Source organism: Dunckerocampus dactyliophorus, chromosome 2, assembly GCF_027744805.1.
Source record: "Dunckerocampus dactyliophorus isolate RoL2022-P2 chromosome 2, RoL_Ddac_1.1, whole genome shotgun sequence".
Lineage (NCBI taxonomy): Eukaryota > Metazoa > Chordata > Actinopteri > Syngnathiformes > Syngnathidae > Dunckerocampus > Dunckerocampus dactyliophorus.
In genome coordinates, this window is record NC_072820.1 from 36,164,550 (window position 1) to 36,180,438 (window position 15,889).

Consider the following 15,889-nt stretch of genomic DNA (forward strand, 5'->3'; position numbering starts at 1 on the left):
GGCTAAGCACCAACTTTCAAGCACCGGTTTCTTTTCATAACACACTTCATACATAGAAGAGATCCATGTTGACAATTTAGCGACATGGTCGCTATATTTAGCAAGTAAGGCTGTGCATTTAAGGGTTTCTTGCATCATGCATTTATTCGGTAAGAAAATACAAGCCATCAACAAAGGTGAAGCATCCAGCGAGCAGGTGGAATTAGCCCCACCTCTTAACCTCATGCAATGCATGTCTGAAAGCTATAAAAAAAACAAAAAACTATCCATAATGCAACCCAGCCCCTGACCAACAGAGCCAAGAAGGCAGAGCTTGGACACACTCGTCTTACTGGTGAAACACACATGGGTGTCCAAATTGTGGCACAGAGACCATCTGTGGAATGTGGCTCATTGCAGAAATAAACAAAAACCCAGCAAAAGTTGAAAAATCGAGTAAAAAGGCATAATATAACTTTAAAAAAAGCTAAAATGTTGATACTAATAACTAATAAAAACACAAAGAATTGTCTTTAAATATATGTATAATGTTTTTTATTATATATGTATATATTTTATTATAACAAAGGACAGCTGGACAGCCCTGGCGTCAATAGACAAAGGCAAGTAGACAAGAGAAAAACAGTGAGCTGTATTATTATTATTATTATTATTATTATTATTAGTATTATTATTATCATAATAATAATATCATAATAATATCATAATAATATCATAATAATATCATAATATCATAATATTATCATATTATGATATCATAATTATCAATATTATTATTATTATCATATTATCATATATGGTCTTATAAAATGTTGACAATAAAATCTTTTGAGTGTCAATTTGTGGGACAATAAACATTTAAAAACACACCAACATTATTTTTTTGCTAGGTTAAATAAAAAAAGTTGTTTGTCCAGTCATGTTTTTTCATTGTGCTTTTCTTAAAATTAAGGTTAATGTTTAATGTCTTTATCGCCTCGCTCTCGTGAATTAGGTGTCCTGTAACACCCCTCATTGTTTGCAATAAGTTGTTTACTCTCAATTTTTTTTTATCTCACTCCTATTTCTCCTTTATGCTTTTTGAAGCTCTACTCTAGAGCCTCCTTACGATTCAACAGTGCAAAATGTAAATTCTTGCAATTTTTCAACTGGTCTTAAAATTTTGATCAGGAGTATACTGTATGGAAACAATACCCAAACACAAAGATTCAAATGCAACTGTTCTGCCTCACAATATCACAGAATTCAGGTTCATCGCAGCTCCCCAGTGCCGGCAGCGCTCATGTAGCCCCAGACCATGATGCTACCACCACCAAGATTGACACAATTATATTGCTACTCACTCGTATTGCCAGCTATTTAGACAATAATGGCCATGCGTCGAGTCATTTTCAGTACATACAAGCTGCACACCGACTATTCTCAAGCATATGTACCTTTCTTTTCTACAGCATTGTCCCTGGTTACGGAAATGTGAGGGGTGTACTCAGTTTTATGAGATACCGCAAATGCAGCACATCCTGAAATCTCCTTTCTATCAACAGGTTGGAGGGACATGGACAGCCGAGCTCCCCGCCAGAGAGGCCAGAAGGAGGTTCTAGACCAGCTGCTTGCCCAAATAAAAGATGCCCATCAGAGCTGCGTCTGCCACGGTATATATAATAAACCCTTTGGATTGATTTATGGGCTGCTAAAAGACTCAGCAGTCACATGACACCCGGAATGATTTACATGGTTAGTTGAGATCGCAAGGCCTTTAAACCAATCAACTATGGATGAGCGTGTGATTTTTAATCTGCGTCTCGTTTTTTTATTGTGGCGTTTGATTTAACAAGGGGAGTAGGAGAGTAAAACACGAGAGCTGCAAATATATTTGACCCGCGACCCAGGGGCGACTCCTTAGCGCTGATGTAGCAGTTGGAGCAGACGTCTTCTGTCGTATAAGTACTTTTAGACTTGAGGCGAGCCAGTCAAACGTCAGCTTCATCAAACCCTGTCCATCATTGAGGGGCTATTTGGAGACAGATGGCGGAAATGTCTTTTTTTTTATTTGTTATACCCAGGCTTTTTCCACCAACGGCCATACATAGGAAAAAGTCAAGGATGCAAGGGCCAGTTTGATATTCATCATCTTTTGTCTATTAAGGTCGCGAAAAACAATCAATTGCTCATGATATGCTAACCCATTAGACATATTTAAAGGAAAAATAGGCTATTATAATGAAATGGATAACTGTCCTTCCTCATGTGCACGCCCCATGCATATACTCGCCATGTTCTAAAAATTCAGGCTTCGCTACACATCTCAAGTAGAGCTCTGCCAAGTATCCATCAGTCAGCGACCAACATAGGAGCTGTATGTTTGTATTGTTAGCATTGTAGCTCACATAGCTATCCTTGTGTTGCTAACATTTGTATTTTGGATTTGGATTTGGCCGTTCATCCATAATCCCATACGTGAAACATGAACACATTTATTTCCCTTGTCTGTGCGTTCTAAAGAGAGAAAACGAGTTAGCACGAGGGAGCTGACAATGTACGTAATGGGAAACACCTATTTTGACTATACAACCCTATTGTTTTATATACATGCTGTGATCATGCATTAACAGGTACATACCTGATAACATGCAATACTCACAGAATTTTGCCGTATTTTGATCATTTTAAACATTACCGGAACGTCTTTCCTGGGCGCATTGAGTTCACATAGCCCATAGGAACTAACGCTACTTCCTTCAACAACAGCAGAATAGAAAGAGTTTGTTTGTTTGCTATTACTAACCATGGCAGACTTTGTGAGAGACGCAGCAGCTGATGACGACTGCTTTCGGACAAATGAGGATCCAGAACCTTATCTTTTTGAGTTTGAATATACGGAAGATGAGCTTCAGGTTGTGAGGTAAGACGCCCATCCCTCAGGCAGAGAATACTGTTGCTGGGTCCTAGGCCGATCCAGCTATAATGAAACACAAAGGCATTATCACGTAGCACATGGACAAAATAACAGTATGATGAAAACAGTCACTTACAATATTGGCTGTATCTTTCAGCACAAGATTTACCACCTCCACATTGAGATGGTAACTTTAGCATCGTCCGCAGGTAAAAAAATTCTGACAAAAAACAACAAAAGTTGAGAGCCAGTATCCACTGCTTCAGTCTGTCCCGATGTTTAGTTGGAATCTCAAAGTTGACCAACTTTTCATCTTATTGCCACAACGTTCTACCATACACACGCAAGGCATGATTTATAACCTAGCATTAACTTTTCCAAACTCACAAACAACACAGCAACAGGTCCAATTGGTATTGTTACCACTCGTTAGTGGCTTGGTTAATATACAGGTCAGTCATGTAAATGGAACATTTGCCGTTTTTTTAGGGTTTTTTTTCCAGGCTTTATAGTCGAAATAGGTGAGTCTCGTTACGTGCATTGTTTGCTCCCACATGCTAACTTGTTTTCTCTCTTTAGAACGCACAGAAAAGGAAGGGAAAGATGTGTGGTTATGTTTCACATAAGGATTGTGGATGATGAGCAAAATTCCCCAAAAAAACATGCAGTTTTCTTTTAATGTTACATCGTTGTATGTGATATATGGCTTTTGTTGCATTGGACAAATGTACAGGTGGTGCTCTGTTTACGACATTCCGAGTTTAGCCGTTTCGTGGTTACGTAAGCACTTCCATAAATTATTAAAATTGTACAACAAGAAAAAGAGAACTAATATTGTGCACGCAGCAGAGTATTACATAAGCGGATGAATACATTAGTGGACTGGTGGAGAAACATATCACTACAGTGAGAGTTCTTTTTAGTCAACTATTTAAGTTTTATCTCAATCATGACTCCCAAGGCAGTGAGGCAGACTTGTCTTGTGGCAGCGTGTAAACAGAAGTGAAAGTGAAATTAGACATTGTAAAATGCTCAGTGGAGAAATCAACATTGGCTGCATACCCAGTCCAAGCTGCTGAAATGCGGCGACCGTCATGAAGGATAAAGATGGTATTCTTGAACATGTGAAAGGATCTGACCCTATGACCCTAGTGTATGAAATGGACAGTGACGACAGCATAAGCAGCGTAGTGGTCTCATCGAATGACGCCATGTCCATGAATGCACCTCGGGTTCTTGTCTGTGCCATTTGCTTGCAACGCTGCGACGAGGTGCATGCCATTTTTATCGGCGACTTTGTCAAGCTGGAGTGAGAGGGGAAGGACATAGGGTGGGGACATGCTGTCTGTCCGACACACAACTGCAGATATCTGCTGGAGAAGAGCACGCCATGAAGAGAGAGACAGCGTTTCACCGCTGCAGCTCATGATGTGTTGCCCTTTAACTATTTTCGTCATTTGGGTTGTCGCTTGTCATTGAGGGGTGATGGTTGGTCCCACAGCCAAACCAGTTGAAAACCACTTCCTTAATGGCAACCACAGGGATAAAAGTAACAAAGACCTGTTTAATATTGTTGAAAAGTTGTGTGGTTTAAGACTAGCTCGTGTAGTAACAGTGCATGTCCAGCATTGCCGCTACTGCAACTTGTCATGGAAGTTGAAGCAAAAAAGCTTCAACTTGTAGATCGAGTTACAGAAAATACTCAAGCGATGCATGGCGTGATCTTGCAGGTGCAAAACGTCTTGCCGTTTTCTCTCACCTTGATGGCCATTTAACAATCAGAGGCAGGACATGTACTTTGCAGGGGCACCACCTGAAAAATAATAGCTTCTTTCCATGACTCAGCCCTTCCCCTTCTCTCGTAGTGACAAAGTGCAGATGGGCTTTTCCAAACACTGGTGGCTGTAAGCTGCTCCCATAAGTGTCAAAAGCTGTCCACACTGACTCTGCATTCAGTATTGACAGCCTTGTCTCGCTCTCTCTCGCAAACACAATCGCCCACTTACTATTGTCCGCTGTGGTGCGCACACACCCCAGTGAATGCTCGAGACGCTCCAGTATAATAGTCCGTATTGAGTTTGCTCGCCGTTATTCAGACGACTGCTGATTGAGCTTGAAAGTTCAGGCACGGTAGCCAGTGTGCCGTGTCCCTGGGTCATGTTTGTTATTCCTGTTAGAGACGAGGCTGGAGTCGGGAGGGCATAAATTACACTGACTTACTGCAGCCTCACGCGCACGCACACACGCACACGCACACATACACACACCACACTAGCAGTCCGCCAGTCGTCGTGTCTACAGTAAAGTCCATACATATACACACATAAAGATGGACATAGATACACATGTACATGGACAGACAAATATTCAAGTGCATGCATGTCCATGTACGGCTGCTCGGCAGCCCACGCCCGCCCTCTTTCCCCCTTGTCCAAACACAATTAATTAAACTGTGAAAGAGGCCTTGACTAACACTGGCACCCCAGCAGTCAGCCCCACTTGTCTGTCTTACTCAGTGTCAAACACTCGTGAGTGGGGCTGTTTTTACTCCGCCTCGTCTTGTCCACCTGAAGAGAAAATTAGGACTGGTGAATGAGGGGATTTATTGACTTTAAGTGGCCCGGGGCTAGCGTAAGATCACCTGGGGGTGGCGGGGGGTGAGGGGAGATCTACGTGGGGTTTCTAATGAGTCGGTAGGTGCGTTATCTCACCAACAGCATAAAATACACATGCATACACACCACCCTCTCTCACCTCCAGCCCCCTGAAGGCCCACTAAAAATAAACATGTCCCCACAGACTTAACTGACCTCCCTGTCAGTGAGTGGCGAAGGGTTAGGACACACACACACACACATTATTACAACTCCTTGGCTATGGCAGTTCGAGATGTGCCATGCTCCAGCAGCTAAAGTATGCACAGGTAAACACACATACACACACACACAGTTAGTGTCCCTGTGGGAGTGGAGAGCTAGTGGTTCCCTCAAGGCTCATAGTCTGGCTCCTGGCTGTCAAATGGTGCCGCGCCACCGGAGCGCACGAAATGTCAAAAAACATTTGAGCATGTTGTTGAACGTGTCAGGTTTGTTGTCAATTAGGTAACAACCTGTCACCACGGGAGATCTGTCAAGTCAGGACAGAGGTATTCATTGGCTGCAGCCACTCGCTGTCATGGCACAATTTGTCACACTGAGAAAAAAAAAAAAACACACACAATCACTTATGTTCAGATGACTGAAGTCTTTTGTTGTCTTCACAGAACAGTGCAAAGCTCCGACACAAGGCAGGAAACACTCAGTGTCCAAAAGCTTGCGTCACCTCTTTCAACCCACCAGCAAATTTGTCAAAAGCTTGAAAAGGTAAATGAGATTTCCATTGGTGCGATGTACTGAATGTGCTGTATATTTGTACAGCTAAAGTTGAAAAATAAATGTGCTTGTTTCAATTTGTACATTTCCATGCTTACACTAAGCCAGGGGTCTCAAACTCGCGGCCCGCGGGCCATTTACGGCGCACCAAATCGTATCTTGCGGCCCGCGACTGGACATCAAGGAGTAATGTAACTGCAGCCCGCAACATCCGGGCAAGCTCAGTGTTACTTCCATACTTTCAGGGGCAAGTAAACACCAACACTGAACTAACAGTGGTGTTATCACATGGATGTATTGTGAATTGTATGGTAACGTGAGGTACCCTGACATTCCCAGCCCTACTCCCAATACTTGATGCGGCCCAGCCTCACCCAGACTCTACCTCCACTGGCCCCCAGTGAAATTGAGTTTGAGACCCCTGCACTAAGCATTTTAGTAGTACAGTGAAACCGCGCATTTTGTGATGAATCCGTTCCATACTTAGATGAAACAATGTTTCCCACAGGAAACACAGTCAATAAAATTAATCAATTCAAGGCATCAAAAAACGTTAACACAAAACGATTTTAATGTAGAACAATCATGTTTTTTACATGCAGAAAACAGTATGAAATGCAAAGATGAATGATGAATGAAAGAGATCATTTAACATCACTTTTACCTTTATTGAAGACTCTTGTTGGCGAGGAGCGACTGCGATGAGCCGAAGAGCTAGGAGAGAGCCACAAAGTTCTGGCACTCGTGTTGTATCCATCTGCTCACACATCTTTGTTTTCATGAAATGATGCAATCATACGCATGCGTGAGACACCACTTTATAGTACACTTGTGCCTCCACAACCCCACAGCAGTATGCTAAAATTTGAAACTTTCTTTGGCTTCATTGTAGGTTATTTTGCAGCCGTCATCAGTTAAAAAAAAAAAAAAAAGCACAGAGACTGTCTGAAAGCCGACTTTAACGCTCAGTGTTACGTAATGCGCGGGAATGCCAATTCTAAAAGAACCACTACCGAGGTTTTGTACAGCAACTACAGCAAAATGCAGTGCACTGTAACTACCCGGATGTGTGCAATGATGCATCCTAACCACCCTCAATCATCGCCATCTTGGCTACGTGTTGTTGTTTCCGCTAAGTGCTCAACAACTGTAATCAATTTGAGATGGCACTACATTGTTAAAATTCGCACCCCAAAAAACGAAGTACACAGTGTACGGAGATTGAAGCACAACCTTAGTTTTGATGTTTGGTATTTACATCACTTTTGTGTATAACGTAGTGTGTTTGTTTGTTTCCAGAGGATTATATCTGACGTCCATATTCTACAGAGATGACAGTGTCTTGGTGACCCCCGAGGACCAGATTCCCATCGTGGAGGTTGAGGATTCCTACTCCAGTTCTCTGATGCAGGACTTCCTCTGGTTTACAAAGGTAGACTACTGTATAAGCACCCGGACTACAGAAGGTTAGTTATGACTTTTTGAAATTCAACATTGTCTGTGTTTTGGCTATTTGGTCCAGGTGTCCTACTTGTGGGAAGAGATTGCCTGGCTGCAGCAGTGTCTCAATCCCACCCAGTCGTCTTGTTCCTGCACTCTGCAGACACGCCTCAAGATGCTACAAGCTATCTCTCACCTCCAGGTAGGACTCCAAATTATGCTCACCATGGAACTGAATTGGGTGGCAATGTATTTATGATGTTGTTACCTCCCTTAGAGCATGCTGGGAACGCAGGACCTGGGTCAGGTGTATTTTGAGCCAATCAAAGACAAGCACGGGAACGCCCTGCTTGTGCTCCTGAAGGATATGAGCGTGTCTCCAAACCTAGACGGCGTACGCTGGATGCAGCTTTGCAAACTGCAGCTACAACGCAAGTCTATTTCCTCCCCAGAGGAGCCCACCGCTCTGGACATGCTCCTCATTACGCTGCATGTACGTGCTAACAGGAATGCTCTGATGGGAATAGAGTTGTATTTTGGAAAACGGGTTATTGGTGCTTTTGTTTTGCATACAGGCTGGTTTACATCGGAATCGGAGGGCTTGTGGTTTATATCAGGTGTATTTGCTGAATCTTTTTGCAGGGACCAAGACAGTCAAAGACAGCAAATCGCTTAGGGAACCCTTTATATTTTGAATTATTACTATGTTTCATAGTGAGTTTTACAAGACAGCGGTGTCCAAACCTTCAAAACATTTTAAAAAGGTGGGAGGGATACATTGATATTGTTTACCTTTTTGTTTATTAAATACACTAAATCAAACCAAAGGTGGACAAGTTATGTTAAGCAGCACTGAAAGATCAGCCTATAGCTTGTGTTAGTGCGATATCTTGTAACACTAAAAAAAGAGCCCCTTGCCCCACTGTTAAATACATTTAAAGATTTTCTTTATAGTATTACTGTTATAATAGGCTCCAGCATACCTGTGACCCTAGTGAGGACAGAAAATACAGTACAGAAAAAGGGTGGATGGATTACTGCGATTTGTAGCAACTTTTTCTGATCTAGGGCACTAACAAAATGATCCACGGGATGCAAATTGCCCCTGTGCTGCACTTTGGACACCCTGCTTTAAGAACTTTCCATTGCCTTGTGTTTAAATCGTATGCAGTGTTAGTAGGAGTAATCATAATCATCGTCCCACATCCTTCTACTTCAAAGTTGCTCAGTCAGGCAGTTTGAAATGACAGTTAAATTAGTTTATGATAGCCTTGCTACTAAATTATTCAATCTGGAAGCAATCCTCTGATTTATTTTGTTTGTAGAGCATATTAAACATTGTTGCACATCCTGTATTGTCTCCAGTATAAGTAGGTTTGTCCTTGTGGTTCCAAAACAATGGCAGACCATTCCCCTTTGGGTAAACCGCAGTACACTAAAATATTTCTTTTTTGCTCCATTACGACCAAACTGTATCGTGAAATACAGCAAAATGCTCAATGGGGTCGTTTTTTTGCTATGTTGGCTTTCAACATATCAGAGCTACTGGAGGGAAAACAACAGAGCATTCTTTGTTTCTGCACACAGGAGAAGCTTGCTTATCACAGACGAAGCAGGAAGCTCTTGTCTCCTGGCTTGTACCTGGGATATTTGAAGCTGTGTACATCAGTGGAGCAGATCAGAGCGCTGGTGCCGCAGAAGCTCCCAAACGTCCTTTGTCACACCAAGATACGGGACAACAACAATGTCTCCAGGTTGGCATTCTTTGTGATGTATCACAAAGAAAAAGGATCTCCCGCTATTTCAAGTGTGTTATTTCAGGGAGGAGTGGCAGTGGCTGCAGGCCCTCAGCTCCCTAGAGGAGCCCATGGAAACAGACTCCAGCCTGCAGAGCGGTCCACATCACCTCCTCCATGACCTGCGTGGCGCAATCAAGGATCTGATGGCCCACATCAATGTCCCCGGCAACAAGGTCAGAACCAGGCCGAACTGTGTGGTCTCTCGTCTCTGTTCGTGACAATGCACATTAGCATTTATTGTCTGAAACTATTTCAACCATGGAGCGCTAAACTTTATTCCAGTGAGGGTTTTGGCCATTTCTGGTTAGACCACTAACTCCCATGATTTCTGTAAGTGGTCTGAAATTCCCATAAATTGGTATTCGTTGTCTATTTCCCAATACAAAGTCTACCAACAGGAAATGACCAGACTCCAAGTTGACAAGCATGCATCTTGGAGTACATGTGCATGTTTTCCGTATGTGTACTACGTGGATTAGTCATTTACCACTGACTCTGTAATGGTACACTGTTTGGACAGACGTATTGGGACACCTGGCTATTGTGGAACAGCTAAAATTATGTTTGTATTCAAAAATGTTTCATTAATGATGATGAATTGTTTTGATGATTATTATTGTTAATAATACATTTATTATTTTTATCAATATGTATATAATTATTGTATATATTATATATGTATGTATATACAACATTTACTGTATTTTAATTGCATGTATGAATTTAATATGTATAATATTTTAATTATATTACAAAAATATTACGAATATGATTGGGACATTTGTCGATTATGTAATGGCTAAAAGTGTGATTTAACAAAAAATTTTATTGTTTTTAATCAAATATATTCATTTGTTAGTAAATAGGTAGATGTTAGAATTTCCTACATTTTTTTTAAGTATATTTTAAAAATTACTAAGTGGCCAAATAACAATTGATAAATTACAATTATTTAAAATATTGTTATTTTTGTATTTGTTTATATTTATTATTGTTATTTTCTAATAAAAATATGAATATTTAAAATATGAATTAAACAATAATAATATTAATTACAAAATATTCTAAATTATAAAATTTGAAGCAAGTATGGACCCATTTTGTGGCCGCAATATCTTTCACTTTTGGGAAAAGCTGCGACATTCTGGAGTTTGTGTGTGTGCGCGTGTGTGTGTGCGTGTGTACGTGAGAACCTTGGTGAGAGAGGGTCTGCTAGCTGTCTATCTCTGTCCTGGTTCATCCCTGTTTCATTGGGTTCCTTCAAACCTAACTTATCCAAGCATGATTTTATGAACCTTGCCCAGCTGTTCTCACGAAGTTGGACGCATGGAATTGTCCAGAATGTCTTGAAAAGATGAATAATTGAGATTCAGGGGGCACTAACAGTTTTGATTAAGATGTGTGTTCCATTATTTTGAACCATTACTGTACACCTGGTTGTTAAAGTGTTGATCCACCACTCTGTATGTTTCCAGGCACAGGACTTCCGAATCTACACCCAGGAAGTGTTGGAGTTTGGTGAAAAAGTGTCCTTCCTTCTCCTCCTGCCTCCTTCAGATGAAGTGTGTACGGCTCCTGGGCAGAATAATCCCTACTCTCCCCGCTCTGGCTTCTTCACGCTGCCCCTGCAGATCTTTGAACTAGGTGAGCCATACAACAACAAAACGTTACAAACGTGGAGTTTATGTCATTTAACCATCTCCTCTCTCCCGCCAGTTCATTTTAACGCCTACTGCCCCAGTTTCATCGGCCAGTACTGCCGTGTGTCCGCCCTGCTGGAGCTGGAGTCTCTCATGTCCCAGCAGGCTATGAGGGAGGCCTTTTCTGAAGAGGAGCTCCTTGCTGCAAAGAAGAAGCACCTGCAGCTCCAAGAGCACATTCAGGTGTGCAGCACAGCCACAACATGTTCCTTATGTATGGATTTGGATTAATGAATGTTGTTTTTGACAGCAAATGGAGGAGGTGTGGCGGGACGCGAGGTGGATCATGGAGGCCTTACAGTATGCTCGCTACAAACAGCCAACAGGAGGCATCTCCATTAGTGGCTTGATTGACTTCTCCACAGAGGTGCTGCCTGAGAAGCCTCCCTCTACATCATCACAGCCTGACTTCATGCCCTCCCCGTTGCCGTCACCAGAACCTTGCCGCAAGCACTCAGGTCGGACCCCAAATTGGATGCATTTACATTATAAGTCTGTTCCAGTTGATTAAAAAGTTGCATTGTTCAGATTTTGCAGGATTGTCAGACGAGGAGGGCTCCTCTGAGGTCTTCCTCACCACCGACAGTGACTACGACTCCAGTCGAGCCCAGAGCCCCCGCGAGCTGGACCTCCTGCCCCCATCACCACTCTCCACCTCGGCGCCCCTGGAGCCCCGCGGCTTCCTGCGCAGCGATGGCAGCGGCTCAGGAAGCAGTAGAGGCGGACGAGGAAGCGGTGCTCTGAGGGACTCCACTCCAGACGTCTTGCAGGCCTCAGAGCCACAGCGCGGGCGGGACCTCGGGCGGTGTGGGGGTGGCGTTCATTGCGGGAGCGAGCGACGGCGAGGGGGTCCGCCTGAGCTTTTTGACAGCGACTTCATCCTGCCAAGCAGGCAAATTGAGTTGTTACATATCACAGAGAAGCGACAGGCCTTCTGTGTGCGCACCAGTAGCCTGGAGTTCCCCTCGGCTACCTCCGCCAGCCACCAGTTGTACCCCCACCATGCCACTTCGCCCACCACCTCACCGCAGCAACGCTGGCACAGGCCCTCCTCAGTCGACCGCTGCTGCTCGGGCGAACGTGGCCCAGCAAGGCGCCCGCCTGCTCGAACACTGTCAGAGGACAGCGGCACCCAGCAGCTCTCGTCACCAGTGCCGGCTGCCCACAGGAAGGGCTCCCACGCCACGCTCAGAGTGTACCCCCAGTACTGCACGGGCCTCCCCAAGGAGACCAGTGTCAAGGTGCAGTTTTTAAAATATAATTCTCTTTTAACATGCATTTTACTTTTTTTGTTTTTGTTTTAACAGAGTTAGGTGGTGCAGCACTGCGATTGGCTGGCGACCAGTCCAGGGTGTACCCCGCCTCTCGCCCGAAGTCAGCTGGGATAGGCTCCAGCATACCCCGCGACCCTAATGGGGATATGCGGCATAGAAAATGGATGGATGGATGGATGGATGGATGGATGGATGGATGGATGGATGGGTGGTGCAGCAGTGTTGTGCACCTGTGGTTGTTTGATGCCTTGTTCAAGGACACGTAGCAGACTAGCATCCCTCCAACAATCTGTTATTTACATATTTTTCTACCGCTATCGTCAGTGATAACATCATATTTCTATAGTACTTTTCGCAGTACTCAAATGACATTTTTAAATGTATGAATTATATATTATAGGGGTGCTCCAACCAATCAGCCACTGGTCAGTCTTGGCCGTTTAGTGTTAATAAACCTTAATAAAAAACTTGGCAATATTTAGAGTAGAGTGCCTTTTTTCCCCCCCTTCATGTCATCACTCATACTCTTGTGAAACAGTGTGCACACAAAAAAGCCAAAGAAAAAGCACACAAGATAGCATCAAGATGCTTCCATGCACAATTGAATGATGTCTTCTTTATGCCGCAGCTCTGCGTGACGCCGTGCACGTCTGCGGGGGAAATGGTCCAGCTGGTGGTACAGGAGATGAACCTCGTGTCTCGGCGGATGCTGGGTGGCGGCGATCAAGAGCAGGACGCCTACTACGGCCCTGAACAGTTGAAGCACTTTGGCCTGGTGCTGGTGGTGGACGAGAGGGAAAAGTGGCTGCAGGACGACTTCTGCCCCCTGGAGCTGCAAAACCCCTGGCTGAGGGGTAAGTTGTGTGTGCGCATTAAGGAGTATTCGCCGCTTGCACACAAACACAGCCGAGGCACCACAGTGTGACGCACTACGTTACTCTTAATATTTAAAAAGACTTTTTCCTGGACATGAATAAAAACATGAAAATGCTTGTCATCATGTGCTAAAAAGCTGCAACATCTATCCCCGGCTGCCGTCTTGGCTTCCACTGAAGACCTGCAGTCGGCCTTGTGGGGATATAGCGCATCAATGTCAACACACTGTAGCTCTAACGTTCCGTCTTGTAGAAATAACAAACCAGCAAATTTGACAAGCAATACTTTTGTGTTTGTAATGAGGAGGAACAAAGCATGTTCATCTTCCAACAATTGTGCTCTTTTTAAGTTGCTGTTGATATGCTGTGCTAAAGAAGTTCAGTGTTTTTGCTGTTTTTGATATTGCCCACAATGCACCGGGAATGCTTGAAGATTAACCCTTAGGAGATCCTTAAAATTCACTCACATTTGACCCTAATGACCAAAAATGTCAGCTTCCCAAAAACTGCTGTAAAAATGCAATACAGTGGTGCCTTGGTTAACATCATAAATCGGTTCCAGAAGTTCCAACTCTAACCGAAACGGACTCTAACCAAGGCAAATTTTCCCACAGAAAATAATGTAAATCCAATTAATCCGTTCCAGACACCAAAAAAGTTTAACTGAAAACACATTTTATCGACAATAATTATAGTTTTGCATGCAGAAAATTATGCAAAAATAATTACAAATGACAAATGAAAGGGCCGCACATTGGCTGAGTGGTTAGCATGTTGGCCACACAGTCAGGAGATCTGGAAGACTTGGGTTCCAATCTCCGCTTGGGCATCTCTGTGTGGAGTTTGCATGTTCTCCCCGTGCGTGCGTTTTCCGGTTTCCTCCCACATTCCACAAACATGTTAGGTTCATTGGAGACTCTAAATGGTCCATAGGTATGAATGTGAGTGTGAATGGTTGTTTGTCTATATGTGCCCTGCCATTGGTGTACCCCGCTTCTCGCCCAAAGTCAGCTGGGATAGGCTCCAGCATACCCCAGCGTAAGGATAAGCGGCATAGAAAATGGAAGGATGGATGGACAAATGAATGGACAACTGAACATTTAGCATCACTTTTACCTAGTTTTGTTGGGCAAAAAAAACGCAAAACCATCAATTAACAAAATAACACAAAATAAACACATAATTCTGCTGCAAAAATGTAAAAAAATATATCAAACTAAATATCGCCGTTCTAGAACCAATAAACACGTACCTTCCCATTCAATATAGAAAATGAAAAAAACAAAACAACCATGATGTCGCGGAAATGCGCCAGCAAGGATACGTGTGCTATGTTTGACTCCCTGCTGTGAACATGCTCCGATAAGTTTAATGCCTATGATTTGTTGTTGAAAATGAAATGAAATGTAATGGATGTTAACTGCCAAACGCGCTAACCAAGGTAGCACTGTATAGGGCTAATCATATTTTTACTCACTTTTAAAAAGACTTTACTGTAAACAGTTGTATGTAGTTTTATACTACTTTAAAACTACTACCATAGTACATAGCAAACATGAATTGTATTTTCTTTAACCCTTTAAAGGTCAGTATCTTTACAGAACGCCATTGATTTTTTTATTGAAAACCAAAAAGTTTCAAAATAATACATTTTCAAATGGTATTTAATTTGCTTATTATTACTAGTAGTAGGAGTAGTAGTAGTACTATTAGGACAGGCGCTATAGAAATGTATTGTTATTGTTTAATTAATTATTGTTTTATTAATATATTATATGTTATTATTAGGCCCTGAGATGGATCAATGATTGTGTCAAAACAAAAAAACTCACACTCTGCATCCTTGGGCCAGTGTCACCTTCCTAAAAACTACTGTAAAAATATTATATAGAAATATTTTTTACACATTACACACTTTAAAAATGAATTTTGAAATGGTATTTGGTTATTATTCTTATAGCTATTAGGCGCTGAGATGGATCCATGATCGGTAGCAACAATCATGTCTCAAAACGAAAAGATTCACACTCTAGGTCCAAAAATGCTTGGGCCAGAAATTGTCACCTTCCCAAAAACTGCTGTAAAAATGAAATTAAAGTACCATTGATTTGTGTGATTAACAAAAAACAAAGTTAAAGTAAAGCCACACATGTACTATATATATATATATATATATATATATATATATATATATATATATATATATATATATATATATATATATATATATATACACATATAAAGCCAAGTCATTCCTTTCAGTAGTAAAAGGTGACACATTTTGCTGCATGCTTTGAATGGGAAACAGTAGCACCATCTGACCTGAATTCATGAGTCTGAAATGAGAGCTGTACAATAAAGGGCTGCATTAGTTTATGTTCAGATAAATGTAAGATTAGTGGGATATTTTTGGTCACGAGGAGCAAATGTGTCAGTTTTTGTGAGATGACATTTATGACAAAGATGACATTTATAAACAATCGCTTAAGGGTTAACTTGACAGAGGTGCTTTTCTTTTCAGAAGCTACATAACT

At 42.3% G+C, this 15,889-nt stretch overlaps 1 protein-coding gene across 3 annotated transcripts in view; it reads left to right on the forward strand.

Moving 5' to 3' along the window:
• LOC129170695 (ankyrin repeat and fibronectin type-III domain-containing protein 1) overlaps window positions 1-15,496 on the forward strand; it is a 179,852-nt gene extending 164,356 nt beyond the window's left edge. For all 3 annotated transcript variants that reach the window (XM_054758550.1, XM_054758543.1, XM_054758533.1), the window contains 12 exons: window positions 1,545-1,652; window positions 6,159-6,258; window positions 7,567-7,699; window positions 7,790-7,909; window positions 7,985-8,200; window positions 9,295-9,461; window positions 9,529-9,679; window positions 10,982-11,150; window positions 11,223-11,389; window positions 11,457-11,664; window positions 11,735-12,447; window positions 13,109-15,496. In XM_054758550.1, coding sequence (XP_054614525.1) covers window positions 1,545-1,652; window positions 6,159-6,258; window positions 7,567-7,699; window positions 7,790-7,909; window positions 7,985-8,200; window positions 9,295-9,461; window positions 9,529-9,679; window positions 10,982-11,150; window positions 11,223-11,389; window positions 11,457-11,664; window positions 11,735-12,447; window positions 13,109-13,405 — 2,549 coding nt within the window. In that variant the 3' untranslated portion in view covers window positions 13,406-15,496. The remainder of the gene's footprint in view (window positions 1-1,544; window positions 1,653-6,158; window positions 6,259-7,566; window positions 7,700-7,789; window positions 7,910-7,984; window positions 8,201-9,294; window positions 9,462-9,528; window positions 9,680-10,981; window positions 11,151-11,222; window positions 11,390-11,456; window positions 11,665-11,734; window positions 12,448-13,108) is intronic.
• Window positions 15,497-15,889: the final 393 nt, after the last annotated feature.